Source organism: Hylobates moloch, unplaced genomic scaffold (genome assembly GCF_009828535.3).
Source record: "Hylobates moloch isolate HMO894 unplaced genomic scaffold, HMol_V3 SCAFFOLD_12, whole genome shotgun sequence".
NCBI lineage: Eukaryota > Metazoa > Chordata > Mammalia > Primates > Hylobatidae > Hylobates > Hylobates moloch.
This window is the reverse complement of record NW_026652287.1, coordinates 1,277,373-1,303,598: the sequence shown is the minus strand read 5'-3', so window position 1 is coordinate 1,303,598 and position 26,226 is coordinate 1,277,373. Positions and strand designations below refer to the sequence as shown.

General features: G+C 61.0%; 1 protein-coding gene across 1 annotated transcript; it reads left to right on the top strand.

The window, feature by feature from the left end:
- The first annotated feature begins 2,859 nt into the window (after nucleotides 1-2,859).
- Nucleotides 2,860-25,552, top strand: MMP17 (matrix metallopeptidase 17). Its single transcript, XM_032168252.2, has 10 exons — nucleotides 2,860-3,107; nucleotides 11,570-11,702; nucleotides 11,985-12,114; nucleotides 13,751-14,034; nucleotides 14,806-14,982; nucleotides 17,047-17,131; nucleotides 18,155-18,237; nucleotides 18,334-18,486; nucleotides 23,556-23,813; nucleotides 24,627-25,552. The coding sequence occupies exons 1-10, from the start codon at nucleotides 2,952-2,954 to the stop codon at nucleotides 24,971-24,973; spliced, it is 1,806 nt and encodes a 601-aa protein (XP_032024143.1). The 5' UTR covers nucleotides 2,860-2,951; the 3' UTR covers nucleotides 24,974-25,552.
- The last annotated feature ends 674 nt before the right edge of the window (nucleotides 25,553-26,226 follow it).

Here is a 26,226-nt window from a genome sequence, read left to right as displayed (position 1 = left end):
TAATTCTGTCCGCAGAACAAGTGCTTCTTGAATCGTAATAGCTGCTACCTGGTGGCCCTCCTGAGGGACTGTACCAGGAACCCGAGTGCCCACTCCCCACACCCTCCTCCACACATAATACGTGATTTTTCTTTTTCCTTCCTTCCTTCCTTCTTCCCTCCCTCTCTCCCTCCCCTTTCTTTCTCTTTCTCTTTCTTTCTCTCTCTCTCTTTCCCTCCCTCTCTCTTTCTTTCTTTCTTTTTTCTTGGCAGGGTCTCCCTCTGTCTCGCTGGAATTCTTGTGCTTCAGTGATCCTTCCACCTCAGCCTCCCAAGTAGCTGGGACCGCAGGCACACACCACCATGCACAGCTATTTTTTATATTTTTAGTACAAACATGGGTTTCACCATATGCGTCAGGCTGGTCTCAAACTCCTGAGCTCAAGCGATCCGCCTGCCTCGGCCTCCCAAAATGCTGGGATTACAGGTGTGAGCCACCGTGCCATCATGATTTTCAGCGTTGCAAAGCTGATGGGAGAAGAGCGATTTCTTGCGGGGCTTGGATCTCAGCCGCTTTCAGACGTCCGAATGGGGTGGCAGGCTTGAAGAGAACACAGCAACCATGGTGCCACGCAGCTGCTTTGAGGAAGGCCAAATTCCCAATGTCTAACCAAGCATCTCCAGTTCACCAGCTGCCACCAGGCCTTTCTGGGGAGAACCGTGGCCTGCCTGTAAGGCCCTTCTCACGTCTGTACACCCCAAGCCACTGTTGCCCAGGCTCCATAAACAAGCCGTCTCCCTTCACTGCCGGCAAGCCCCGCGGTGAAGCCTCTTGCCAGCACCGAGCTACAGCCCCTCGACAGTGTCCTGTTCCAGGTCTCAGATGTGTATGAGCCCCGTGACGCAGTGGGGACACTGGCCGCATTGCCTCTTCTGAGCCCTCGACCCAGCTTTGCCTACCATCCTCCCTCCCTTCCTCTGACTGCAGCACCTCTGATTTCCTGTAGAGAATCCCTTCCAGCCCAGGGCTTCAGCTCACTTCCCTGCCCCCGGCCCCACGATCAGTTCCTGACCCAGAATCCAGAGAGAGGTGGCGCTGGGACTGTTGGTTGAGAAGGAGTCTGTCTCTGGCTGGGCCTGCTGAGCGGGAAGGATGCACGGGAGCTGCCCTGGGCCGTCTTTGCCCCACACAGAGATGGAGTGAGAGAAACCGCGTTCTGACGCTGTTGCTGTGAGACTTGGTCCAGCCCTGCCTGACTTTGGCACACGCTGGGACGCCACCGTTTCCTGAGCCCATACCCATACGCTTCCTTTCCTTGACTTACAGCCACTTTGGCTGGGTCTCTGCTCTGGAAACCAAGTTGTCCTGGTGCACTTGGTCAAAATCCCGGATGAGGCCAGGCGCGGTGGCTCACGCCTGTAATCCCAGCACTTTGGGAGGCCAAGGCGGGCTGATCACCTGAAGTCAGGAGTTCAAGACCAGCGTGGCCAACATGGTGAAAGCCCATCTCTACTAAAAATACAAAAATTAGCTGGGCGCGGTTGTGCACGCTTGAAATCCCATCTACTCAGGAGGCTGAGACAGGAGAATCATTTGAATTTAGGAGGCGGAGGTTACAGTGAGCCGAGAAAGTGCCACTGCACTCCAGCCGGGGCAACAGAGCAAAAAAGAAAAGAAAAAACAATCCGGAATGTGCTGTGAAAGTCCTCGCACTCCAGGGCTCCTCCTGCAGGTGATCCCATCAGTCTGAACCAAGGTCATCTGAAGCAGGTGTGGAATCTCCCTGTTCAGACCGCGCCAGGGAGGCTCTGAGGGCAGCAGGGACAGGATGGGCCAGAGTACCCAGGGAAGGAGCCGGGGAGGGGCGTGGGGGCGGCCCTCACAGGAGGGGAGGGGCACCACTTCCCTGAGACCGGTTCTGGTAAAAGGGGCCGAGCCTCAGTTTCCCTGTCCATAGAATGAGACCTCAGTCCTGACAGTACCAGCTGGGATTTGGGGTGGTGGAGCAGGAGGGCCTGGGAAGGAGGGGAAGCCATGCTGTCCAGCACGAGGAGAAGCTGAATAAAGGCAAGGGTTACCCTTGAACCTCACCCCCTGCCCTCTCCCAAGATCTCCCACTCGCGGGGCAGCCTGTACGTAGCTTGCACGAGTTCAGTCCACACCAGCGCCTGCTCGGGCTCTGACCCTGGCTCTGCCACTTGCCCGCTCCAGGACCTCCCATATGTTACTTCATTTCTTTGGCCTCAGTTTCTTTGTCTGCGAAATGGAAATCATAGTTTTCATCTCATAAAGGTTGTGAGTAAATGAAATTATTCATGTAACTCCTGGGTATGTGCCAGGCACACGCTGCACTCCAACAAAGGTTATAAGTTAACATCCTCCCTGCAGAGCCTCCGCCGAGGACCCCAGCCCCCCCCAACACTCGCCCTCGCCCTCCAGTCCCCAGCGCCCCCCAAGCCCCACCCTCCCTCTCCCGCGGTCCGCGGGCTCCACCAAGCGCCCACCTGCTGCGCTGCGACGGCGACTCCGGGGCCTGAACCCGGGTCTGAACCTAGGCCTCGGCGCCGTCGGGGGTTGGCCCCGGAGCGCGACCGGAGAGGGGAGTCAGGGTCAGCTCCCCGCAGGCGCCCCGGACCCCCGCCCCCGCGCCCACCCCGCGCGTCCCCGCCGCCCCAGGAGCGTCCCGAGACACTCGGGGAAACGCCTTCCCGGTGATGCCGCGGACCCAGTTCCCTAGCGGACACGGCGGGGCGGGCCGGGGGTCGCAGCGTCCGGGGCGGCGCGGGCCCTTTAAGGCGGCTGGCCTCGTTAGCATATATTTGCATGGCCCCGCCCCGCCGCTTGAGGCTGCCGCGCGGAGCTCAGTCCGGCGGGGGCGCAGCGGAGAGAGGAGAGAGGAGGGCGCCGGGCTGCGGAGCGCGGAGCGGAGGGCGCGGGACTCTGCACGCCGCCCGCGGGCCCATGTGAGCGCGATGCGGCGCCGCGCAGCCCGGGGACCCGGCCCGCCGCCCCCAGGGTCCGGACTCCCGCCGCTGCCGCTGCTGCTGCTGCTACTGGCGCTAGGGACCCGTGGGGGCTGCGCCGCGCCCGCACCCGCGCCGCGCGCGGAGGACCTCAGCCTGGGAGTGGTGAGCGCGCGGCCGAGGAAGCGGGGCCGGGACGGGCGCGGAGCTCCTGGGCCGGAGCCGGGGGTCTCCGCGGGCTGGGTGGCGGGGACCGGGAAGACCCCAGCAGTGCGCGTCGGCGTCGCGCGGGAGCCCTGGCGCCCTGGACCCATTTCCTGGGTGGGGAGACTGAGGCAGGGACGCGGGCTGAGCGGCCGGGCGAGCGCACGCGAGTCCTGGGGAGGCGCCGGCTGCCGTCCCGGCTCCGTGCGCTGGGAGCGCGCCGCAGACGCAGGAGCCCGTGGAGTTGTGAGGGGGTCGCCCACCCGGAGCCCGGGTCGCCGGCTTGCAGCAGCCCCAGAGCAGCCGGGGTGGGCGAGAGCAGGTATCGCGGCCGCCCCGAGTCCTGCGCGCGTTCCGGGTGGGAGTGGCGGGGGCAGGAGCACGAACCTACAAAGCGAGGAAGGGCAGGGGCTACGGAGTGGGAGCACCCGGAAAGCCTTGAGCCCCCGAGTTTGCTCGGTTGAGGGTGTTGGGGGCACAGGGATGCCGGCCCCAGCTCCCCACTGGGCAAGGACCTGGCCCCCAGCCTCCTTCCCCTCCACCCCAGGTCGGCCAGGCTCTCCCTGCCTTGCCCTGGTAAAGTGCTGAGCCGGGGGCGCGAGGAGAGCCTTCCTCACCCCACACCCCGTAGCTGTACCCAGCTCAGCTTAGAAACCGTGCCTGGGGGCAGCGACGTGGCCTCTTTCCACAGCCCCCTCCCCTGTTCCGCAGCCGGGACTCGCGTCTCCTGTGGACCCGGAAGATTTAGAGCACACGTCGTGGGGTCAGCGCCCCCCCGCTGGGGCGGCCGGGTGGACTCGGGCTGGGTTCGGCTGTTCCTTCTGAGGCTCCTTCCTGCCTCACCGCTGCCTTCAATGGACTCCTACCCAGGGAGTCGGGTCAGGGGCCGAGGCCTCCTCGCCCCGCACAAGTACTCAGCCTGGCCCTCGTCCGCGGACAGTCTCCCAGTGGGGTCCTGGCAGGACCCCTCGCCCAGCGCAGTGGACCAGGAGCTCCAAAACCTTGGGGTCCAAGCAAGTCAGCGCAGGTGGATTTCAGGCAGTCGAGGCATATGGAGGGGCCACTTGGGTGGCACCCGCAGCCCCTGTGGTTGGCAGGACTTGGCCAGGGGATCTGGATGGGAAGCCGATTTGGCCACCGTTTGCCCCAGGCCCCGAAGCCATCTGGGAGGGTGCTGGCCACTGTCCCTGCTGCCCGCATCCAGGTGCCTGCAGGTCCCCACAGTGGCTTCCTTCCAGCCAGGCTGCCTGTGAACTTGGGGTGCCCCTCCTCCACGTCCTCAAGACCCCTTTGTAGCTGAGGATGTCCCGGATCCCCCACTGAGAATCACGCCCTGGGGGCCTGGTGTCTCCAGCTCTGGAGGGAGGTGAACCCAGGCCCGCCTTCCAGGTCCGAGGGTGCCGCAGAAGGGGCCGGGGCAATGCCAGGGGAGGACTCAAGGTGGGGCCCCCACACTCAGGAGGATGGACCCCCGGCCGAGCCATGTTGGCTGATCAGACCCGGTGCGATTTGGAAGTTTCTCGCTGCCCGCCTGCCTGGAGAGAGTGGGTCAGGCGCCCTCCTCTCAGCTGGTACCTGCGCCTCGATCTCTCCTGGCACCCCGGGGGTCACCCGCCGCGCGCCCTGCGACAGCACCGAGCGGAGGATGTGGCTCCCCAGCCTGGCCGGGGGCAGTGAGTGGGGCCCCGGCGTCCAGCCGGAGAGGGAGGACGCTGCGGGCAGTCCCCTGCCTGGAGCCCCCTCCGGGTCCGGTCCGGCCCGGCCTGGCTTGGAGCCTCCGTCCTGCCGCGGCTTCCTGCTCACACTGGCGGTGCGGGGCGTCCTCTGCTGGCCCTCGGGGGAACCGCGGGCCGAGCTCAGGCCCAGGGGCGGGCGGCTTCCCCGCGGGGAGGGACGAGGAGGCCGGGATCTGGGCGGGAGCGGGGACTCCTCCACCGCCCGCTCTCCAGAGGCGCTCCCGGAGCGGACTGATATTCAGGTCTGGGAGCCAGGGACGAGAAGGGCTCCTTTGTCTCAGAGCTGCAGACAGAGCTGCAAACAGAGCTGCACCCAGCAGGGCTGGAGCCGGGGCCGGAGGGGAGGGCCCGCCCCGGAGCGCCCCCCATTAGCACGTGAACAAGGCCGGGATTCAGGCTGCTGGGCTGCGGAGCCGGGCTTTCAGCCCTCGGCGGAGACAAAACAGCGCACTGTCGCCCCGGGGGTCCTCGGCGGGGCTGCTTGTCCTTGTGGGCCTGAGTTTTTTGTCTTCCTGTGTTTTGAGTACGACAAACAGCGAGCAGCCCAGGGTCTCCACAGACGTCCGCCTTCCTCCCGCCCCTGGCTCCTGGGCACGGATGGGACGCGGCTCCCGGTGCCTTATTTTTGCACGGTGGCACCGTGGGCCGTGCGATCGCAGCTTCGCACGCTATCTGGAGTGTCTGTGCCGGAGCCGCCCGTCTATTCACCTGGTTTAGCCAGGCACGGCCTGCAGCCTGCTTCTGGCCGGAACTTCCTGGACTCGCGGCGAGAGTGTCTAGGGATCTGGGTCCTGGGTGGCAGTTGTGTGGTGGCAGATTTTGACAAACTGCTCTAAAGTTTCTGCTCCATTTCTCCTCTCGGCAGCACAGCCTGTGGCTGTCATCGCCGCGCCCACGGCACAGTGGCAGCTCCCTTGATCTTCTGCACGAGGTGGGGTGGGGTGGAGCGGGGTGGAGCGGGGTGGGGGTATTGCTGAGTTTGTGGGATGCTGGGCCAGATGGTGCCAGGTGGCAGCCGCCCTCCATGTCCTGGCTTCTGCCGGTGGCCTCTGGGTTCCTGGCCCTCAGGACCTTGTCATCGCCCTGGCTGGGGCCAGGGTGTCCCCTCTCACCCTGCAGCTGCTCCCAGAGCTTCAGGCGAGCACCCCCAGCCAAAACCAAGACAGGCAGGATGGTTGGACCATGGCCTGATTTTGCCGTGAGAGACGTCTGAGTGTCTCTTGCTCCGCAGTCCCCTTCTGACAGCCGTCTTCATGGCTCCGGGGATGTTGTTTCCCTTGGACGTGGGCTTTGCGACCCCACTAACTGCCGGGCCTCAGTCTCCCTGTCTGCACAATGGGGCCAGTGAGGACAGGCTGCCGCGCTATCAGCGGAGGTGCTTCCGATAGTTCAGGGACAGGATAGGGGAAAGGCTGGAGAGGATCTGGCGGGTACGGGAAGGGAGAAGGCTGGAGAGGATCTGGGGGGGGACGGGAAGGGGGAAGACTGGAGAGGATCTGGGGGGGACGGCAGCCCTCCAGCCCGTCCCTTACCCCCACACAGCACAGTGGTCACAGTCCGAGACCCGGAAGCCAACAGCCTGGGCTGAGCTGAGGATAGATGTCCTAACTCCCTGTGCCTCCGTGTTCTCATCTGTAAACTGGGAGTAATAAGAACACCCACTTCATAAGGTTAACCCTCAGTTGCCTGTGAGCACCTGCTTTGTGCCAGGCACCCTCCAGCAGGGACCACCCCAGCCTCGCAGTGCCTGAGGGACGTGGGCACGAATGACGTGGGCATCGTTGGGTAGTGCTGGATAACTGTTGGCTGTTAGAATCGAATAGAGCAGTTATTACTGCTCAGGACATAATGACCGCCTGAGACTCGTGTATGTGTTCAGGTGTTTGCTATTTATCCTCCTCACAATCCCGTCCTTCCCTGTGGGCAGTGGGATGGAGTCCCGTGGTCTCGGCCTCTCCCCAGTTGCTCAAACAGATGGATTCAGGGGATCTGGCAGTGTCCCTGCGGAAGAGGCTGGAGCAAGGGGGTCACTCCAACCGAGGGTCAGCCCCCAGAGGAGGCCGGTGCAGGGGACCCTGCATGGCCGAGTGGGTCAGACATGGTTGCCGTGACCAGGCCACGGCTCCATCACTGACCGTGGACAGGTTATCCACACTCTCTGAGCCTTAGTTTTCTCATCTGTAAAATGGGGCTGATGACACCTGCTCTTCCCGCCCCCAGGCCCCGTGCAGGTTGGGTCACAGATGAGTATGGGGGTTGGGCCCTCATTCATCTGCAGGGGCCAGGCCCAGGCGCCACCACCATGGCACAGCAGGGCCACAGATGCACCCGCCAGCCAGGGTGCCCTGGGCAGGAGGGGCCGTTACAACCAATCAGTGCAACCCAGAGACGGGGACAGGGGCTGCACTCCATAAACTCCCTAAAAACCATAAATTCCCTAAAAACCGTCAAAGGGAATTCTGTGCTGTGTGCATTACGCCCCCTTAAGGCTGGAAACAGATATGCATTGTGTCAGACAACAGGCATGGCTGAACAGTGAATCCCGAGTGGGCCTGGGCGGCTGCCTGCATCTGCGTCAGTCAGGGGCTGCGGCTGCCCACTTCCTGCCTGTGCCCCCCCGGGGCAGGGCTCTGCCTCTGGCCTCTGTGTCCCCATCTTTGGTAATGGCCCAGCCCATGGGAGGAGCAGGAGAGCGGCCGCCTCTCCTAGGCGGCTCCAGAAACTAACATCAGCCAGGGGGTGGCTGCCATGGGTTGGGGCTCCCTGGAGCTCCTGGCAGCCCCCTCCCGCCTCCTCCCTCCTTCTGGCAGCCCCTCCCCCTCCCCAGTGGCCTTCTGGAAGGTTCACCCTGCTGCTGCTGCAGCACCCGCCTGCCACAGCCTCTGTTGCCCTGGAGACAGCGGTCTCCGTGGCGACAGCAGAGGGAGGACCAGGCAGCGGGTGGGCGTGGAGGGGGGCAGGTAGCAGGTTCCCAGGATGAGACGCCCCCCTCCCCCCCCTGCGTGGGATCCACAGGCTCTGTAGGCACTGGAGGCGGGGGGCAGGGAGGGGGACACCTGGAGGGGGGAGTCTGGGCCCCCACCCCAGCAGCCATCCTACAGCAGGCATCCCCCTACCCGCTGTGGGTGGGAGTGGGTCAGGGTAGAGGCCTGGCGGGGGAGGAGGGGCGGGGAGGGGCCGCCACATTTGCGCTGAGGAGTTGGCTGGGGTAGGGGGTTTGCCCCAGGACTGTGCTCCGGGCCTAGTTAACCCCTACTCCCCTTAGCTAACAAACCCACCTTGCCGCCGCCGCCACCCCATTAGCCTGGGTCAACATTTCCAAGCCCTAGCCAGGAATCGGCCAGCGCCTCCCAGATGGACCTGAGCTGCCTGGTGAGCTGCTTGCTGCCTCTTCCCTGCAGGCTCAGGCCTCCCCACAGCTGTGCCTCCGCCCACACTGGGAGCACAGGACAGGTCAGGGCTGGGCGAGGGCGCCTCGTGGGTTCAGGAGGCCCCCTGGGGCAGGTGGCCACTTCTATCTGTGTCCACCCAAAGGCTGGTGGCTCCCAAACCTGCAACTTGTTCTGTCAGGGTGTCCCTGGCAAACTAAGAAGTGGTTCCCACCCTCCCACTCTGGCCCCTGAGACGGCCCCTCCCAGGATGCCTGAGATCTGGGGCACAGCCCCCTGAGCACAAACTCGTGTTAGGTAGGAGGCACCCACCAGCCCTGCCCCACACACCCACCACCCCCCAAGATTCGACGCCATTCTGTGCTCAAATTCCAGCGCCCCTAGGGCCACAGGTGACAGTGCCTGTTGACCATGGGCGGGGCTGCCTGTCCCAGGCTGGTGCTGGGGGCCCTGGTTCTACGAGTTGAAGCAGGCTGGCCACTCACACCTGCAGCTAAACCACCTGCTTCCAAACGTTGGGCAGCATTCCACAGCCACTGGGAGTGCTGCCTGCCAGGCCCGGCTCCACTTTCCTGAAATGCATGTGGCCCCATGGCCAGACTGCCCAGCTCCCCAGGGACCAGAGCGGGGGGGTGACCCAACCGGCTGCCGTGAGCCCCACAGAGTAAATGGGCCGCTCAGTGCAGCTACCAGCTGTGACCCCAGCTTATAGACGGGAAGGCTGGGGGGTGGGTTGTCCTCCCAAGGGGTCTAAGCACCCGCTGGCCCAACCCAGGCAGCAACTGGCCTGGATGGGAAAGGCACCTGCCTGTATGGACCCTTCCCTGGTGAGGGGGCAGGGGGTCATCATCCAGTATCATAGATGGTGTGAGGAAACTCCAGAGGGCTTCCTGGAGGAGGTGACAGGCTATTGTAACCATGAGGCACAGTGACCCTGTTGAGCTGTGATCTTAACAAAGGACTAAAAAGTGCAGAATGTGCTGATGAGCATCTCCAGCACCTAGAGCGGTGACTGGCCATGGGACACCCTCAGTAAACCCTGCGGGTGCACGGTAGTGTGGGGCCGGATACTCAGGGCCAAAGATTCCCACACCCTGGAGGTCAGGGCGGAAGTGGGAGGCCAGCTTGTCGAGGCCAAGGCTGTCACCCCCAAGGCCCCTCCAGAGAAGCTGCCCACCCCAGTCATGAACGTCCACTTTGACGTCCTGTCATGCCTATAGCCTTGGAGGGGCCCCCGGTTCTGTACACACTCTTGGCTTCCCCAAGGGGCTGAGGGGCTGGGCTGGGTCAGTAGGGTTTGGAAAGGGGATAAAGGCACAGAGGGAGGGCCCCGGGAAGGACTCAGTGCTTCCTGGAAGGGGGATCTCAGGGTGTGCAGATCCCATGCAATGTCTTGCGAGGCCCCTCCTGGCCAGCGCGGCCTGTTGCTGATTCCCCGGGACTTCCAGGACAGTGGCGCCTCGTTCCTCTGAGCACTGCCTGCTGGTGGGCAGTAGAGTTGGCCAGGACCACCCGTCACCAGCTCCTGCCCAGGGGCCCAGCAGGTGGCACAAATGAGTCACAAGCATTTTCTTTTTTCTTTTTCCTTTTTTTTTTTTTTTTTAGGATTTCTTTAAAAAGTTATGTTTTTTTCATTTATGCATTTTTTTAGGTTAAGCCACGTGAAACTACTAGTATTTATTTTAAATCAGAAATGGTCAAAAATGGGCACTTTCATATGATTTGGCCAATGAATACATGAGAGGTGGTAAATAATAGCGATTCACAAGCATTTTCTAAATGTCCACCAGAGGAAAAAAAAAAAGACAGGTTTGCAGGCAGGGCAGAGCCCCCAGCACATCACCCCTGGCTTGTACCTTTCTGGAGCCCGCCTCACCCCTGCTGTGGTTCCCTGGGCTGGCGAGTGTCCACAGGGCAGAGCAGGAGCTTCATGGCAGCCTGCAAGTGGGCACAGGCGCCATTTGGCAGTTGAAGAAACTGAAGCTAGGGGTGGAGGTAGCCCCCACAGATGGCACCCAGGCCCCCCTGTCCCCAGGTCCCCACGGATGCCATCCAGGCCCCCCTGTCCCCAGGGCCCCTCCAGGGTAGCAGCGATGACTGGCGCATGGGGCCAGGGCTTGATTTATGCCCAGGTTAAAGGGCTGCCCGCGTTCCTGCTCCTGCTCAGCTCTGGTATACGCAGCCTCGCACCCACCCCAGTGGGCCCTTCAGAGCAGAGCTGTCCTCTGCGTCAGGTGCTGGTGTGAGCATTTTCCACACCCTGGCTCACGTCCTCACCACCAGCCTGCCAAGGACTCTGAGGAAGGAGCCCAGAGGGGTGGACTGCCTTGCCCCAGGCACACAGCGGGGAGGTGGCTGAGCGGGATTTGAACCTGGACAGCCTGGCTGGAACCTGGCTTTTGTTTCTGAGACAGGGTCTCGCTCTGTTGCAGACACAGCCTTCAACTCCTGTGCTCAAACCATCCTCCCGCCTCAGTCTCCCAAAGTGCTGGGATCTCAGGCATAAGCCACAACACCGGCCAAGCCTGGGCTCTTATCCCCGCCATGAATGTACAGCATGGCCCAATTCCTCAAACTGGTGTCTGAGCCACTGCCTTTCTCAGCTGGGGTCCCAGACCTTGGGTGCTAGACTTCCCTGTCACAAGTCAGCTGAGAGCCTGCGTTTGACACTGGCCACATTTAAGAGCCTTTTGAAGGTTCTCTAGCATTTTGCGGTCTCAAGAGGCATGAGGAGGGGCAGGGTTGCCATGAGTGGTTGTACAGGTTGTGCACTGCACAAGCTCACATCATCTAAGGGACATCAGGTTTGTTTGTTTATTTATTTATTTATTTTTTAGACAGAGTCTTGTTCTGTCACCCAGGCTGGAGTGCAGTGGCACGATCTCGGCTCACTGCAACCTCCGCCTCCTGGGTTCAAGCGATTCTCCCACCTCAGCCTCCCGAGTAGCTGGGACTACAGGCGCCCGCCACCACGCCCGGCTAATTTTTTGTGTTTTTAGTAGAGACGGGTTTCACCGTGTTAGCCAGGATGGTCTCGATCTCCCAACCTCGTGATCTGCCCGCCTTGGCCTCCTAAAGTGCTGGGATTACAGGCGTGAGCCACATCACCTGGCCAGGGACATCAGGTTTATTAAGACACTTTTCCAGCAGCTGCCCAGGGAAGAGACAAGAGGTGCCTTGTGGGCAGATAGGGGGCTGGGAGGGGCCTGCCCGGAAGCAGTGGTGGCCCGTGGCAGGCTTCTCATTGGGTAGGACCGGGCCCTCTGTTGCACCCCCTCACCCTGCTCTCTGCCCTCAGGAGTGGCTAAGCAGGTTCGGTTACCTGCCCCCGGCTGACCCCACAACAGGGCAGCTGCAGACGCAAGAGGAGCTGTCGAAGGCCATCACAGCCATGCAGCAGTTTGGCGGCCTGGAGGCCACCGGCATCCTGGGTCAGTTCTCCAGGGGACAGTGGGAGCGCCGTGGCCCCATCAGGTCTGCGCCAGTCGGCCACGCCCCCTCTGATCAGGCACAGCCCCGCCTTATGCTTGAATGAACCTGGGTCCTGGCCTGGTGTAGCTCAGAGCCCGGGGCTGGTCCCCCGGAGATGACGTGGAGGAGGGGGCGGCTCGGAGGCTGGTGCCAGAGCCAGGGCTCCCGCCCTTGGGGGTGCTCGGGATCCTGGGGTGGGGAGCGAGCTGGGCTAGGCTCTGAGCTCCAGGCATTCCCTGCAGACGAGGCCACCCTGGCCCTGATGAAAACCCCGCGCTGCTCCCTGCCAGACCTCCCTGTCCTGACCCAGGCTCGCAGGAGACGCCAGGCTCCAGCCCCAACCAAGTGGAACAAGAGGAACCTGTCGTGGAGGTGGGTGCGTGGCCAGGGTGAGGAGCGGGGCCCCTGTGTCTCCGTGTCTGGGCCTGCTGTAGATATCCACAAACCGGGGTACTTGAGACAGCGGCAAGAGCTCTCTCCACACTCTGGAGGCCAGGAGTCCCTGCAAAGGAGTGGGCTGGATGGTGCCCTGAGGAGGTAGAGGGAGCATCTGTCCAGGGTTCTATCCAGCTATGCACTTGCTGGCAGCCCTGGGTGGAATCACCAGCCTCTGCCTCCACCCTGCCCTGTCTGTGCGCAGCCTCCTCTCCTGTGTCTCTAGGACGCTCCTTGGATTTAGGGCCCGCCCTAATCCAGTGTGACCTCATGTCAACCCCTCATGACATCCACAAAGACCCTATTTCTTTTTTTTTTTTTTTTTGACAGGGTCTCACTTTGTCACCCAGGCTGGAGTGCGGTGGCGCAATCACAGCTCACTGCAGCCCTGACCTCCCAGGCTCAAGCCATCCTCCTGCCTCAGCCTCCCAAGTAGCTGGGACTGCAGATGCATATGAACACGCCCAGCTAATTTTTTTCTTTTTTTCGACACAGTGTCTCGCTCTTTCACCCAGGCTGGAGGGTGGTGTTGCAATCTTGGCTCACTACAACCTCTGTCTCCTGGGTTCAAGCAATTCTCCTGCCTCAGCCTCCCAAGTAGGTGGGATTACAGGCACGAGCCACCACGCCCGACTAATTTTTTGTATTTTTACTAGAGACAGGGCCGGGCATGGTGGCTCACGCCTGTGATCATGGCGCTTTGGGAGGCTAAGGCGGGCGGATCATTTGAGGTCAGGAGTTCGAGACCAGCCTGGCCAACATGGTGAGACCCCATCTTTACTAAAAATACAAAAATTAGCTGGGTGTGGTGATGTGCGCCTGTAATCCCAGCTATTCGGGAGGCTGAGGCAGGAGAATCACTTGAACCTGGGAGGCGGAGGCTGCAGTGAGCCAAGAATGTGCCATGGCACTACAGCCTGGGAGACATAGTGAGACTCTGTCTCAAAAAAAATAAAAATAAAATAGTAAAGACAGGGTTTTGCCATGTTGACCAGGCTGGTCTTAAACTCTTGAGCTCGAGCAATCCGCCCACCTTGGCCTCCCAAAGTGCTGGGGTGCTGGGGTTACAAGTGTGAGCCACCATACCCAGCCAACCCCATTTCCAAACCAGGTAACATTCTGAGGTTCCGGGTGGACGTGAATTTGGCAGGACACTAATCCACACACCTGCTGCTGTCCCCTGGAGTCGAAACTGTCTCAGAGGGGCCCTGGCTAGTGTGAGAGCTGGTGAACCGAGAGAACCCCTTCGGCGGGGAGCAGGGAGATGGGGCAGATGGGACGCACCGCTGAGGGCCCTGGGGCTGAGGGTTCCACGCAGGAGCTGACGTTTGCCTGTGGCCTGGGGGTCTCAGCCTGCCTGGGCTCTCATTTCCCTCCCTCCGTCGTCCATCCTGGTGAACTACTGGGACCGCCGTGGCTGCATCGGATGACTCCTGGCACGGGGAGAAAGGCGGAAGATGGGGGAGACCCTCATAGGGGCACCCCCGGGCTGAGGAGGGGCTATCAGGGAACCTTGGCCTGGGGCTCGTGGCCTGTTCTCCGTGACTCTCTCTGGGTTGACCCCTGCCCACAGGGTCCGGACATTCCCACGGGACTCGCCACTGGGGCGCGACACGGTGCGCGCACTCATGTACTACGCTCTCAAGGTCTGGAGCGACATTGCACCCCTGAACTTCCACGAGGTGGCAGGCAGCGCCGCCGACATCCAGATCGACTTCTCCAAGGCTGACCACAACGATGGCTACCCCTTCGACGGCCCCGGCGGCACCGTGGCCCACGCCTTCTTCCCCGGCGACCACCACACTGCCGGGGACACCCACTTTGACGACGACGAGGCCTGGACCTTCCGCTCCTCCGGTGCGTCTGGGTCAGCCCTCAGGGCAGACTCAAGAGCCCCAGCAGCCTGTGAGGCTGAGGAGCAGCCATGGCCCCTCATCCCCAACCCCGCGGCTGAACACACACAGCTGCTCCTGAGTACGGCTGGGCATTTCCCACTAGGGCCGATCTCGCAGCGTCTGTGCTCGGCCCAGCTGACCTCGCTGCATGCTGGCCTGTCGGGCGGGGACACCGCCGGCTGAGCCGAGCTTGTCCTCCTCACATTCTCAGCACCCAACAGAGGGAGCGGGAGGAGGCCTTCGAGGCCTCTGTGGCCCCGGCTCAGTGTCACTCCCGCTACGTCCCATTGTCTGCAGAAGTCATGGCTCTGCAGAGGCCGTTCCGACCTCTGGACTGTGGCCTCGGGGACGGTGCAGTCCTGGCAGCCCAGGCCCGCCGTGCGGGGCAGGGGACAGTGCCCACAGCATCGGCCCTCAGGTCATCTGGCCGACACCTGGCCCCCTGTAACCCAGGCCCCAGGCACAAGGTGTTATCTGTGTGGCCTTGTGCAGAAAAGGTTATCAGCCCCTCCATCGATGGTACAAAGACCCCAGGCCTGGGAAGCCCAGCAGGTCCCACAGAGCCTCCAGGGCAATCGCGTTAATTCCCAGTAACCCTGCAGAATCCGTCTAGCGTAGCTGGCATCGAGGCATCCCCATGGGCACCCCATAGCATGGCGGGGGCCTGCTGGTCCCTCCCCGCGGGGACAGGGCCCTTCCTGCCCTTGGTTCACATGGCTCCCTGTGTCCCCAGATGCCCACGGGATGGACCTGTTTGCGGTGGCTGTCCACGAGTTTGGCCACGCCATTGGGTTGAGCCATGTGGCCGCCACGCACTCCATCATGCGGCCGTACTACCAGGGCCCGGTGGGTGACCCGCTGCGCTACGGGCTCCCCTACGAGGACAGGGTGCGTGTCTGGCAGCTGTACGGTGAGTGTCTCCCCGAAGCCAGACACAGGGCCCCTGGAAGAGGGGTCAGAAACCCCAGGCACCCCTGAGCAGAGCCCCCCCGGGAGGGTTTGCTCTCCCCGCTGTTCCCTCCACGTATGGTGCTGTGCCAGCTGGGACGCTGTGGCCTGTCCACAGAGCCCACCCCTGATGTCCCCAGAGCCTCTGGGTCAGAATTCCACCTCTGTGCCCCAGACACTGGTGGAGTTACGATAGGCAGGGTTGATGGTATCCCAGGCCTGTGCAAATCACATTTCATGTCTTAAATCATCTGATCTTTGCGGCCATATAAGGTAGAACTACTGTCCTCACTTTACAGATGAGAAAACTGAGGCACCGAGAGGTACGTAGATTGCCCAGGAAACCCAAGGGTAGCCGAGTCAGGCACCAGGGACCCCTCTGCTGGGTTCACATCAGGAAGTGAGGCAGAGCCCCCATCCTGGGAGCTGGTGCCCCGGGGAGACAGCACATGTGCATCAGAGGCCGACGCGGTCACCTCACTTATACCCAGCCCTAGCTGCCCCCCACACCCTGCAGTAGTGCTGCCCCCGCCCCCCGGACCCTCCCGGCCTCAGCATCGTCCTTGCTGCTTCACATGCTCTGACATCCATGCATCATTTCCACTGTAGTAAAATTCACATCCCATGTAATTCACCTTTTTGGCCAGATGCAGTGGCTCATGCCTATAATCCCAGCACTTTGGGAGGCCGAGATGGGTGGATCACTTGAGGTCAGGAGTTTGAAACCAGTCTGGCCAACATGGTGAAACCCCATCTCTACTAAAAATACAAAATTAGCCGGATATGGTAGCAGGTGCCTGTAATCCCAGCTACTAGGGAGGCTGAGGCAGGAGAATCACTTGAACCCGGGAGGCGGAGGTTGCAGTGAGCGGAGATCGCACCCACTGCTCTCCAGCCTGGGTGGCAGAGTGAGACTGCCTCAAAAAGAAAGAAAGAAAGAAAGAAAGAAAGAGAGAAAGAAAGAAAGAAAGAAAGAAAGAAAGAAAGAAAGAAAGAAAGAAAGAAAGAAAGAAAGAAAGAAAGAAAAAGAAATTCACCTTTTCAAGGTGTGTACTTCCATGCGTTCAGGACATTCACAAGGTTGTCCTCTTCAGGACATTCACAAGATGCCACCTCTATCTGGTTCCAGAACTTTTTCATCACCCACTACCACTGAAGGAGACCAGACACCCATCCCATCCCCCCAGCCCCTGGCAACCCCTGACCTTCTTTTATCTCATATATTGGCCTCTAATGCAGCCATGCAACCTTTTGTGTCTGGACTTTTTTTTTTTTTTTTGAGATGGAGTCTCACTCTGTCGCCCAGGCTGGAGTGCAGTGGCGCGATCTCGGCTCACTGCAACCTCAGCCTCCCAAGTAGCTGGGACTACAGGCGACCGCCACCACGCCTGGCTAATTTTTTGTATTTTTTTTAGTAGAGACGGTGTTTCACTGTGTTAGCCAAGATGGTCTCGATCTCCTGACCTCGTGATCCACCCACCTCAGCCTCCCAAAGTGCTGGGATTACAGGCGTGAGCCACTGTGCCCGGCCTTTCTTCCCTGGCCTTTATGATGTGGAAACAGGCATGAACACTATCCGGCCAGGTTTCACGACAAATCTGTTCAATGATCTCTGACCTTCACCTCTGAAACTGGACTGGATTTCTTCTCGTGGCTGAATAGTTTTGTCATCATGCAGCCTATAGCAGGCACTGGGTTGCCGCCCCTGTTGGCTGTGGTGAACAGTGTGGTGAAGGCTGGTGTACGAGCTCCTGTGTGAACGCCTGTCTTCAGCTCTTTAGGGTGTACCCCGGGGTGGAATTGCAGGGCAGTGCTCACACACTGAGTATTTAACTCGGCGAGGGGTCTGACTCCCACCTCGACGTCAGCTCTGGGGGCGGCAGTCTCGCTGATCGCAGCTGCGCCCCCAGAGAGCCTGTCTGCTGAGTGGCCTCGGTTTCATCCCTGGGATTCAGAAGGGCCGGTGGGATGTGCGGGGAGGCGGGCATCTGGGGTTTGAGGCCGTCCTCCTCCTTGTCTCCTACAGGTGTGCGAGAGTCTGTGTCTCCCACGGCACAGCCCGAGGAGCCTCCCCTGCTGCCGGAGCCCCCACACAACCGCTCCAGCGTCCCGTAAGCGCTGGGCCCACGGTCACCACCCACTGGGGTCTGTCTGTCCTCTTCCCCGTCCCAGGCAACATTTGCCCCAAATTGTGGCTCAGAGTCCTGGGAAACGCACAGCTGTGTGGCCAACTGAGCCCCCAGTGACATGTCTTTTCTTAAACCCCTTCTAATACCGGCCCTCCCCTGCCAGGGGCCCCGCACAGAAATGAGAATTTCAAACGAGGTTTCCTCTCCCCCTCGTCCCTGTCAGCCACGTGACAAGCAGCCCAGCTTGATGAACGTTTCATCAAGCCCATGGATTCCCAGCATCAGGAAGTCAGACAGGGCCCGCAAGTGTCTGGCCTGTGCCCCCAGCGGGAGGGACATTCACTGCCTGGGCTCACATCTGGTGCCAGGGCTGGGCCCAACTGGGACGGCCATCGGGGCTGCTCCATGAGGCATGACCCTCCCACAGCAACTGGATTCTGAGTGAAGTTGTTCTGAGAGCTGGTATTGCCAGAGGCTGGTAGAAGCTGTGACCTTGTGTCACCCACCCTCAGATGTCACAGGACTATACGTGTAACCCTACCAGTTAAAGCTGTGAAGGAGCCACGCTCTGTGTTTCGAGTTATCTCTCGGTGGACATGCACCTTGTCCCTGATCTTCTGTCGTTACAGCCACGTCGCTGTGAACACGCTTCTTCTAGGACCGAATTCTAGTTCTGGGCTTGGGGTCCCGTGGCGTGGGTGTTTGGCACCCAGCCAGGCCCTGGGTGCTACACCAGTCTCCACCCCTGAGCTCCTGCCCTCCCCGCAGCTCCCTGGCGCTCTGTATGCTCAGAGCATAGATCTTGGCCCCCGCCCGGTGAAGCGGTGGACAGGCACCCCCGTTTTAATTCGCCTTTCTCTTCAGGGGCAGACCCCCAGGCAAGGATAGGGGCTCCCCACAAGGATGCCCGTCCCATGCTGCTCAGGTCAGGGGCTCCCCCGAAGGATGCCCAGTCCCGCACTGCTCAGGCCCCGCCTCCCAGCCCACCTGGCTCTCTCCCTGCAGGCCCAGGAAGGACGTGCCCCACAGATGCAGCACTCACTTTGATGCGGTGGCCCAGATCCGGGGTGAAGCTTTCTTCTTCAAAGGTACCCCCAGGGTTCCCGTGGCGGTTGGCAGAGGGGCATGGCCCACTCTGGGTGCAGACCCTCTCTGCAGCCCGGCCCTCCCCTCTGTGCCCCCAGGCAAGTACTTCTGGCGTCTGACTCGGGACCGGCACCTGGTGTCCCTGCAGCCGGCACAGATGCACCGCTTCTGGCGGGGCCTGCCGCTGCACCTGGACAGCGTGGACGCCGTGTACGAGCGCACCAGCGACCACAAGATCGTCTTCTTTAAAGGTGGGTGGGCCTCGCCATCGCACTCCGGGCTTCCCGGGCCCTCTGTCCGCCTCACGGAGGGACAGAGGGGGTCCAGCCTGCGTCCCGCTGTGCGTAAGCCCTACGTCTGCCCACAGGCTGGTCAAGCACAGAGCAGCTGGTTTGATTGTGCACTCAGCAGATGCACTCTGAGCACCTACTGTATGCCCCGTCCTGAGGCAGCCGCTGCAGGCACAGAGGGCAAAACGATGGAAAGCCCTGCCCTCGTTCTAGTCGGGCCACAGTCCACCCACAAGTCAGGAGGAGCTGATGCCAGTGCCGTTCGGTGTGGTCAGAAATGAAGGGCAGCCGGGCGTGGTGGCTCACGCTTGTAATCCCAGCACTTTGGGAGGCCGAGGCGGGTGGATCACGAGGTCAGGAGATTGAGACCACGGTGAAACCCCGTCTCTACTAAAAATATAAAAAAAAATTAGCCGGGCGTGGTGGCTGGCGCCTGTAGTCCCAGCTACTCGGAGAGGCTGAGGCAGGAGAATGGCATGAACCCGGGAGGCAGAGCTTGCAGTGAGCCGAGATCGCGCCACTGCACTCCAGCCTGGGCGACAGAGTGAGACTCCGTCTCAAAAAAAAAAAAAAGAAGAAAAAAAGAAATGAAGGGCAATGGGGAGAGGTCTCCTTAGGGAGATGCTGTACAGTGTTCCAGCCCAGGGAACGGCCATGCGAGGTAGGAGCAGTCCTGTGGAGTCCCGAGAACATCAAAGACGGGGCTGCAGCTGGAGCACCAGGGGCCTGGAGGAGGCTCGGGACAGAAGCGTGAGGGGCTGTGGCTGCTGGGGCCGGCCTACCTGTCCCCGGTCGGCCCCTGTGCCCACCGTTCCAGGAACCACCTCATGGCGGTGTTGCAGGAAGCATTCCTTTTGCCTCCAAGTCTCCATGAAGGGCAGGAAAAGGAGACAGTAGCAGGGGCAGGTGGGGGTGGCAGGGCTGCAGGACAGAGACCCCCATGCTGGGCTGAAACACCCGGAGATTCCCTCACAGTCTGGAGGCCACAAGTCCGAAATCAAGGGGTAGGCAGAGTGGGTCCCTACTGGAGGCTGTCCCAGGCCTTTCCCACGTCCAGTGTCACCCTCAGCCACGTCCCTCTTGCCACCGCCTCTGTCTTCACCAGGCCGTCTCCTCCTCCATCTTTGAGTCTTCTCTTATAAGGAAGCCGGGCCTTGATTCAGGTCCCCTAATCCTATTTGTTTTTTGTTTTTTTGTTTTTTGTTTTTTTTGAGACAGAGTCTCACTCTGTTGCCCAGACTAGAATGCAATGGCGTGATCTCAGCTCACTGCAACCTTCACCTCCCGGGTTGCAATTCTCCTGCCTCAGCCTCCTGAGTAGCTGGGATTACAGGTGCCCGCCACCACTCCTGGCTAATCTTTGTATTTTTAGTGGAGACAGAGTTTCACCACGTTGGCCATGCTGGTCTCGAACTCCTGACTTCAGGTGATCCACCCGCCTTGGTGTCCCAAAGTGCTGAGATTAGAGATGTGAGCCACCGCGCCCGGCCTGCCTAATCCCATCTTAACCCATCTTAACTGACACATCTGTAAAGACCCTCTTTCCAAGTAAGGTCACATCCTGAGATTCTGGGTGGATGTGAGTTTAGGGGACATCATTCAATCCAACGCGGCAGCCACTCCCACAGTCACGGGCGGGACCCTGTTTCCTTGCTGAGGTAAAAGGTGTTCTGCGTGTCTGCCAGGGGAACCGCCTCCTGTCACTCCATCGCCTGCCCAGCCCCTTAGCATTTGACTCAGTCACCCCTGTCACTTGGGAGCTCTCAGGTGACTGTTCCCAGAGGCCTGATCCCTCCTGAAGGGACAGAGGCTGCAGCCACCTGGGAGGCTGGGGCAGGAGGACCGCTTGAGCCAGGAGGTCAAGGCTGCACTGCACCATGATCGTGCCCTGCACTCCAGCCTGGGCGACAGAGCAAGACCTTGACTAAAAAAAAAAATGCCAGGCGCAGTGGCTCACGCCTGTAATCCTAGCACTTTGGGAGGCCGAGGCGGGCAGATTACAAGGTCAGGAGATCGAGACCATCCTGGCTAACACGGTGAAACCCCGTCTCTACTACAAAATACAAAAAAATTGCCGGGCGTGGTGGCGGGTGCCTGTAATCCCAGCTACTCGGGAGGCTGAGGCAGGAGAATCGCTTGAACCTGGGAGGCGGAGCTTGCAGTGAGCCGAGATCGCGCCACTGCACTCCAGCCCCGGGGACAGAGAAAGACTCCGTCTCAAAGAAAAAAAAACCTCATGACCCATTGCTCCTAACCTCCCCCAGGCGACCTTGCAGAAGGCCCCAGGGTGCCCTGTAGAGCCTCCCCGAGCAGGGTCCCGTCACGTGCAGCTCCCCTGCCTTGCACGCATTAGAAGTGTTCAGGCTGCTTCCCCCAGGTGGACCTGTCTGGCGTCTCCTCCAGATCAGGTTTTGGTTTTGCACATCTGGCAGGAATGCCACCGAGGGTGTGTGTTCTGAGCCCCGAGCCGCCCTGCCTGGTGATGTTCACTGTGGTCACCTGGATGAGGTGTGTCTGCAGGTTTTGCTACCATAAAGCCCCATTTCTGGGTGTGAGGGGTCGGTTACCTGCCAGGAGAGACTTGAGAACATGTGAGTCTCTTGCCACAGCCCGTCTCACCCCTGCTCCCCCTCTGTCCCCTGTGTCCCCTGCCCCTGCCTGGTTTCCTACCAGGCACATCTGTCCTGGTTCTTGCTCAGCCATAGCAGGGCAGGGCCCATCATCTCCTTAATCCCTCCCCTATTTACAGACATCACAGCCCTTTCCAGTCTCCAGCAAAGAACTTTTTTTGGTCTTTTTATATTATTTTTATTTTTAATTTTATTTTATTGTATTTTTTTGAGACGGAGTCTCACTCTATCACCCAGGCTGCAGTGCAGTGGCATGATCTCGGCTCACTTTAGCCTCGACCTCCCAGGTTCAAGCAGTTCTCCTGCCCTAGGCTCCTAGGTAGCTGAAACTACAGGCACTCACCACTGTGCCCGGCAAATTTTTTGTATTTTTGGTAGAGACAGGGTTTCACCATGTTGGTCAGGCTGGTCTCGAACTCCCGACCTCAGGTGATCCGCCCGCCTTGGCCTCCCAAAGTGCTGGGATTACAGGCGTGAGCCACCACTCCCAGCCCTGGTTTTTTGGTCGTTTTAAATTGTGGATGTGGTAAACACAATTTACTATTTTAGCCATTTTTAAGTCACAGCTCAGTGGCATGAAGCACATTCACGTTGCTGTGCAGCTGTCACCTGCGTCCACCGCCAGAAGATTTCCAGCTTCCCAAACGGAAACGCTGCCCCCGTGAAACACGGATGCCCCGCCCGTCCGCTGGGCACCCCCGGTCCGCTTGCTGTCCCCATGGCTCTGAGTGCTCCAGGGACCCCATGTCAGTGGGACAGGCAGGATCTGCCCCTCTGTGTCTGGCTCGTGTCACTCAGCGGAAGGTCCTTGGGGCTCATGCACACGGTGGCACGTGGCAGGGTTTCCTCCCTGGCTGAAGCTGAGCGGCATTCCATGGCACGGACGGACTGCACCTCGTTCACCTGCTCACTTGGGTTTCCTCTACTCTGGGCTCCTTTGAAGGACGCTGCTATGAGCGTGAGTGTGCAAACATCTCTCCAAAACCCTGCTTTCAGTTCTTTTGGATTTACATCCAGAAGCGGGAATGCTGGATCATGTGGTAATTCTGTTTTGATGTTTTGGGGAGCCTACGTTCTGTCTCCCGCAGCAGCTGCACAATTTCATACCCCCCACCGGCAGCGCCCGGCTCCGCTGTCCCCATATCCTCCCGACACGAGTGACTTTCTATGTTCTTGACAGTGGGGGTGAGGGGGTGTCTCATTGTTTTGAGGGCATTTCTCTAGTGACGTTGACCATCTTCAAGTGCTCAATGCCATCTATATTTCTTGGGAGAAAAGTGTATTTAATGCAGGGCGCGGTGGCTCACACCTGTAATCCCAGCACTTTGGGAGGCCAAGGCGGGCGAATCACCTGAGGTCACGAGTTCAAGACCAGCCTGGCTAACACAGCAAAACCCCATCTCTACTAAAAATACAAAAATTAGCTGGGTGTGGTGGTGGGCATCTGTAGTCTCAGCTGCTCAGGGGGCTGAGGCAGGAGAATGGCTGAAACCCAGGAGGCGGAGGTTGCAGTGAGCCAAGATCACACCATTGCACTGCAGCCTGGGAGACAAGAGCAAGCCTGTCTCAAAGAAAAAAAAAAAAAAAAGACTGACACAGGCCTTGAGGGAGGTTCTTTCTTGTCTTTGCCATGAAGATGTTCTAGCCCGTTGTGCAGAAAGAGTGGTCGGCCAGGCACAGTGGCTCACTCCAGTGATCCCAGCACTTTGGGAGGCGGAGAAGGGAGGATTGTTTGAGCCCAGGAGTTTGAGACCAGCCTGGGCAATGTAACAAGATTATTAAAAAAAAAAAAAAATAGCCGGGCGCAGTGGCACACCTGTAATCCCAGCACTTTGGGAGGCCAAGGCAGGCGGATTACCTGAGGTCAAGAGTTCAACACCAGCCTGGCCAACATGGTGAAACCCCGTCTCTACTAAAAATACAAAAATTAGCTGGGCATGGTGGTGTGTGCCTGTAATCCCAGCTACGCGGGAGGCTGAGGCACGAGAATCGCTTGAACCCAGGGGAGGAGGTTGCAGTGAACCGAGATCAAGTCACTGCACTCCAGCCTGGGTGACAGAGCGAGACTCCGTCTCAAAAATAATAATAATAATAATAATAATAATAATAGAATGGCATGTCGTGGGCCGCGGTTTAGCCCCAGTCGTTTGCATCGGTAAAGGGGTGGCTGGCAGGGTCCACAGGCTGGATGGGACGGCCCGGGCCGGGCACAGTAGGTGCTCACTAAGTATCCACGTGGCTCCTGTGATGTGGGGTGATTGCACTGTGGCCGCTGTCCCATCAGGCCCAGGTGAGGGGCCAGGGCAACGGCGGCCAACGCAGGGGAGAAGGAAAGGCTGGAGCCCCCTGCGCTTCGGGGTGGGCCGAGCCCTGGCCCACGGCTGTTTCTCTCGCCCCCAGGAGACAGGTACTGGGTGTTCAAGGACAATAATGTAGAAGAAGGATACCCGCGCCCCGTCTCCGACTTCAGCCTCCCGCCTGGCGGCATCGACGCTGCCTTCTCCTGGGCCCACAATGACAGGACTTATTTCTTTAAGGACCAGCTGTACTGGCGCTACGATGACCACACGAGGCGCATGGACCCCGGCTACCCCGCCCAGAGCCCCCTGTGGAGGGGTGTCCCCAGCACGCTGGATGACGCCATGCGCTGGTCCGACGGTGAGTGCCGGCTGGGGGGACGGGCCGTGCGGCCTCGGTTTCCCCACCAGGAGAGGGGCATCACGACAGGGCAGCCGAGAGGTTCCCTGAAAGGAGGACAGCTTCGGTCAGCGTGGGCTCAGAGGGTCCCAGCCCCTCGCCTTGAGCTGCCGACCCTGCAGGCATCCCCGGGTCACTCCCCGAAGGCCTGGCCCATGAACTGCACTTGTTCTCCCCACCCTCAGCACTCCCTCGCCCCTGCTGCTCTCCCAGCCACACTCCTGCCCCAGGGCCTTGGCACTTGCCATGCCTCGTCTGAGCACACTTTCCTGAGATGTCCACACAGCCCCTCCCTCGCCGGCCCCAGCCCTGCCAAACTCCCTCCTGGGCATCGCCCCTGTGTTCCGTGCCGCGTCCCACAGTGTAGAAGAAACCTCCCCACAGGGTCAGCTCCAGGGACGGCAGCATCCTCTGTTTTGTTTTCAACGCTGCATCCCCATCACCTGGAACAGCCCTGCTCAGAGTGGGCCCTCAATAAATACCCAGTAAGGGAAAGAGACTCAGGGTCTGCGAGTCCATCCCCTGCCCCCGCAGGCTCCTCTGGAGCTTCCCCGGCCTGTGACCCTGCCTGCAGAGCCGCCTGCAGCTGAGCAGATACTGACCCCATCTCAGATATTATCTGGGCGCCCCCTGCCATCTAGCACGAGCCGCCCCCGACCAGCCGTCTGGCGTGATCCCCCACTGCAGTCTAGCACAAGCCACCTGCTGTCTGGCCTGACCCGAGTCCCTCCCGCTGCAGCCCTCCCTGAGCCCAGCGCTCCCTCCTCTTCTCAGGTGCCTCCTACTTCTTCCGTGGCCAGGAGTACTGGAAAGTGCTGGATGGTGAGCTGGAGGCGGCACCCGGGTACCCGCAGTCCACGGCCCGGGACTGGCTGGTGTGTGGAGACTCACAGGCCGACGGATCTGTGGCTGCGGGCGTGGACGGGGTGGAGGGGCCCCGCGCCCCTCCGGGACAGCATGACCAGAGCCGCTCGGAGGACGGTTACGAGGTCTGCTCATGCACCTCTGCGGCATCCTCTCTCCCGGGGGCCCCAGGCCCACTGGTGGCTGTCACCACGCTGCTGCTGCTGCCACTGTCACCAGGTGCCCTGTGGACAGCGGCCCAGGCCCTGACGCTGTGACGCACGGCGCGAGCCCATGAGAGGACAGAAGCTTGGGGACAGCCTGGCCATAGAGGGCAAGGACTGCGTGCGCCGGAGTCCCTGGGGGAGGTGCTGGCGCGGGACGAGGACGGGCCACCCTGGCGCCGGAAGGTCAGCAGAGGGCGCTGCCCGCCAGGGCTGGGCAGACTCAGGCGGCCGGGACGGAGCTGTCCACTAGTGAGGGACTGCGTTGACTGAGGAGCCAAGGGGTGGCTGCTCCAGAGGGGTGCCCGGTCAGGCCGCACCTCCACCAGCCTCCCCCGGCCCTGGAGGGAGCATCCCGGGCTGGGGGCCCGCCCCTCTCCGTGCCGACGCCGCCAACCCCACCCACGCTGCTGCCTGGTGCTCCCGCCGGCCCACAGGGCCTCCGTCCCCAGGTCCCCAGTGGGGCAGCCCTCCCCACAGACGAGTCCCCCACGCAGTGCCGTGGCACGTCCCCCTGTGACGCGTTCCAGACCACCACGCGGTGCTGCCTGTGACGCGTTCCAGGCCCCCCATGCTGTGCCGCGGCACGTCCCCTCCGTGACGCGTTCCGGACCAACATGACCTCTCCCTGCTTTGTAGCGGCTCGGCTGGGCTCCCTGGTGCTCCAGGGCCATGGGAGTGGGTGCCCTCGGGCCTCAAGGGGCTTCACCCTGACCAGGGGCCCACGCACCTGCACTTGGGGTGGGGGGTTCCCAGGAGGTCTGGGCAGTCGCATCCCCCCTTGTTCATCAGCCCTTGCCGCGCTGTCTCTTCCAGTCCTCGTGCCCCGAGGGGTCCCCACGCCCCTCTCACAGATGGGAGTTGAGGCCCAGTGGGGGATGAGCCTGGGTGCTACAGGCAGGGGCATCACGGGTGGGCAGTGCGCCAGCTGGCCCGGCGAGATTCTCTGTGGGAGGTGCCCGAGGAAAGGCACTGAGCTGTTGGGTGAGCCACTTGGGACGCTGTCTGCCCAGCAGCACTAGACCATGATGCCCAGCTGAGCACCGGGACCTGGGTGCGCCCGAGAGGGAGGGCAGGTGCTCCCTGCGTGGGGCTGATTCTAGCTCCGGCCACTCTGTCACTTGCTCCCTTTGCTTCCAACCTCCGGATCCACAGCGGGGTCCCTCAGCCTGCCCCCACTCTGGCCAGCGAGCGACGCATCTGTCCTGCGGGACCCTCCTGTTCAGAGGGTGCAGCCGATGCCGCTCTGCAGGCCCAGCCCTCCCGCCGGTGCACAGTCCTCTGGTCTCTGCGGCACAGACGCACCC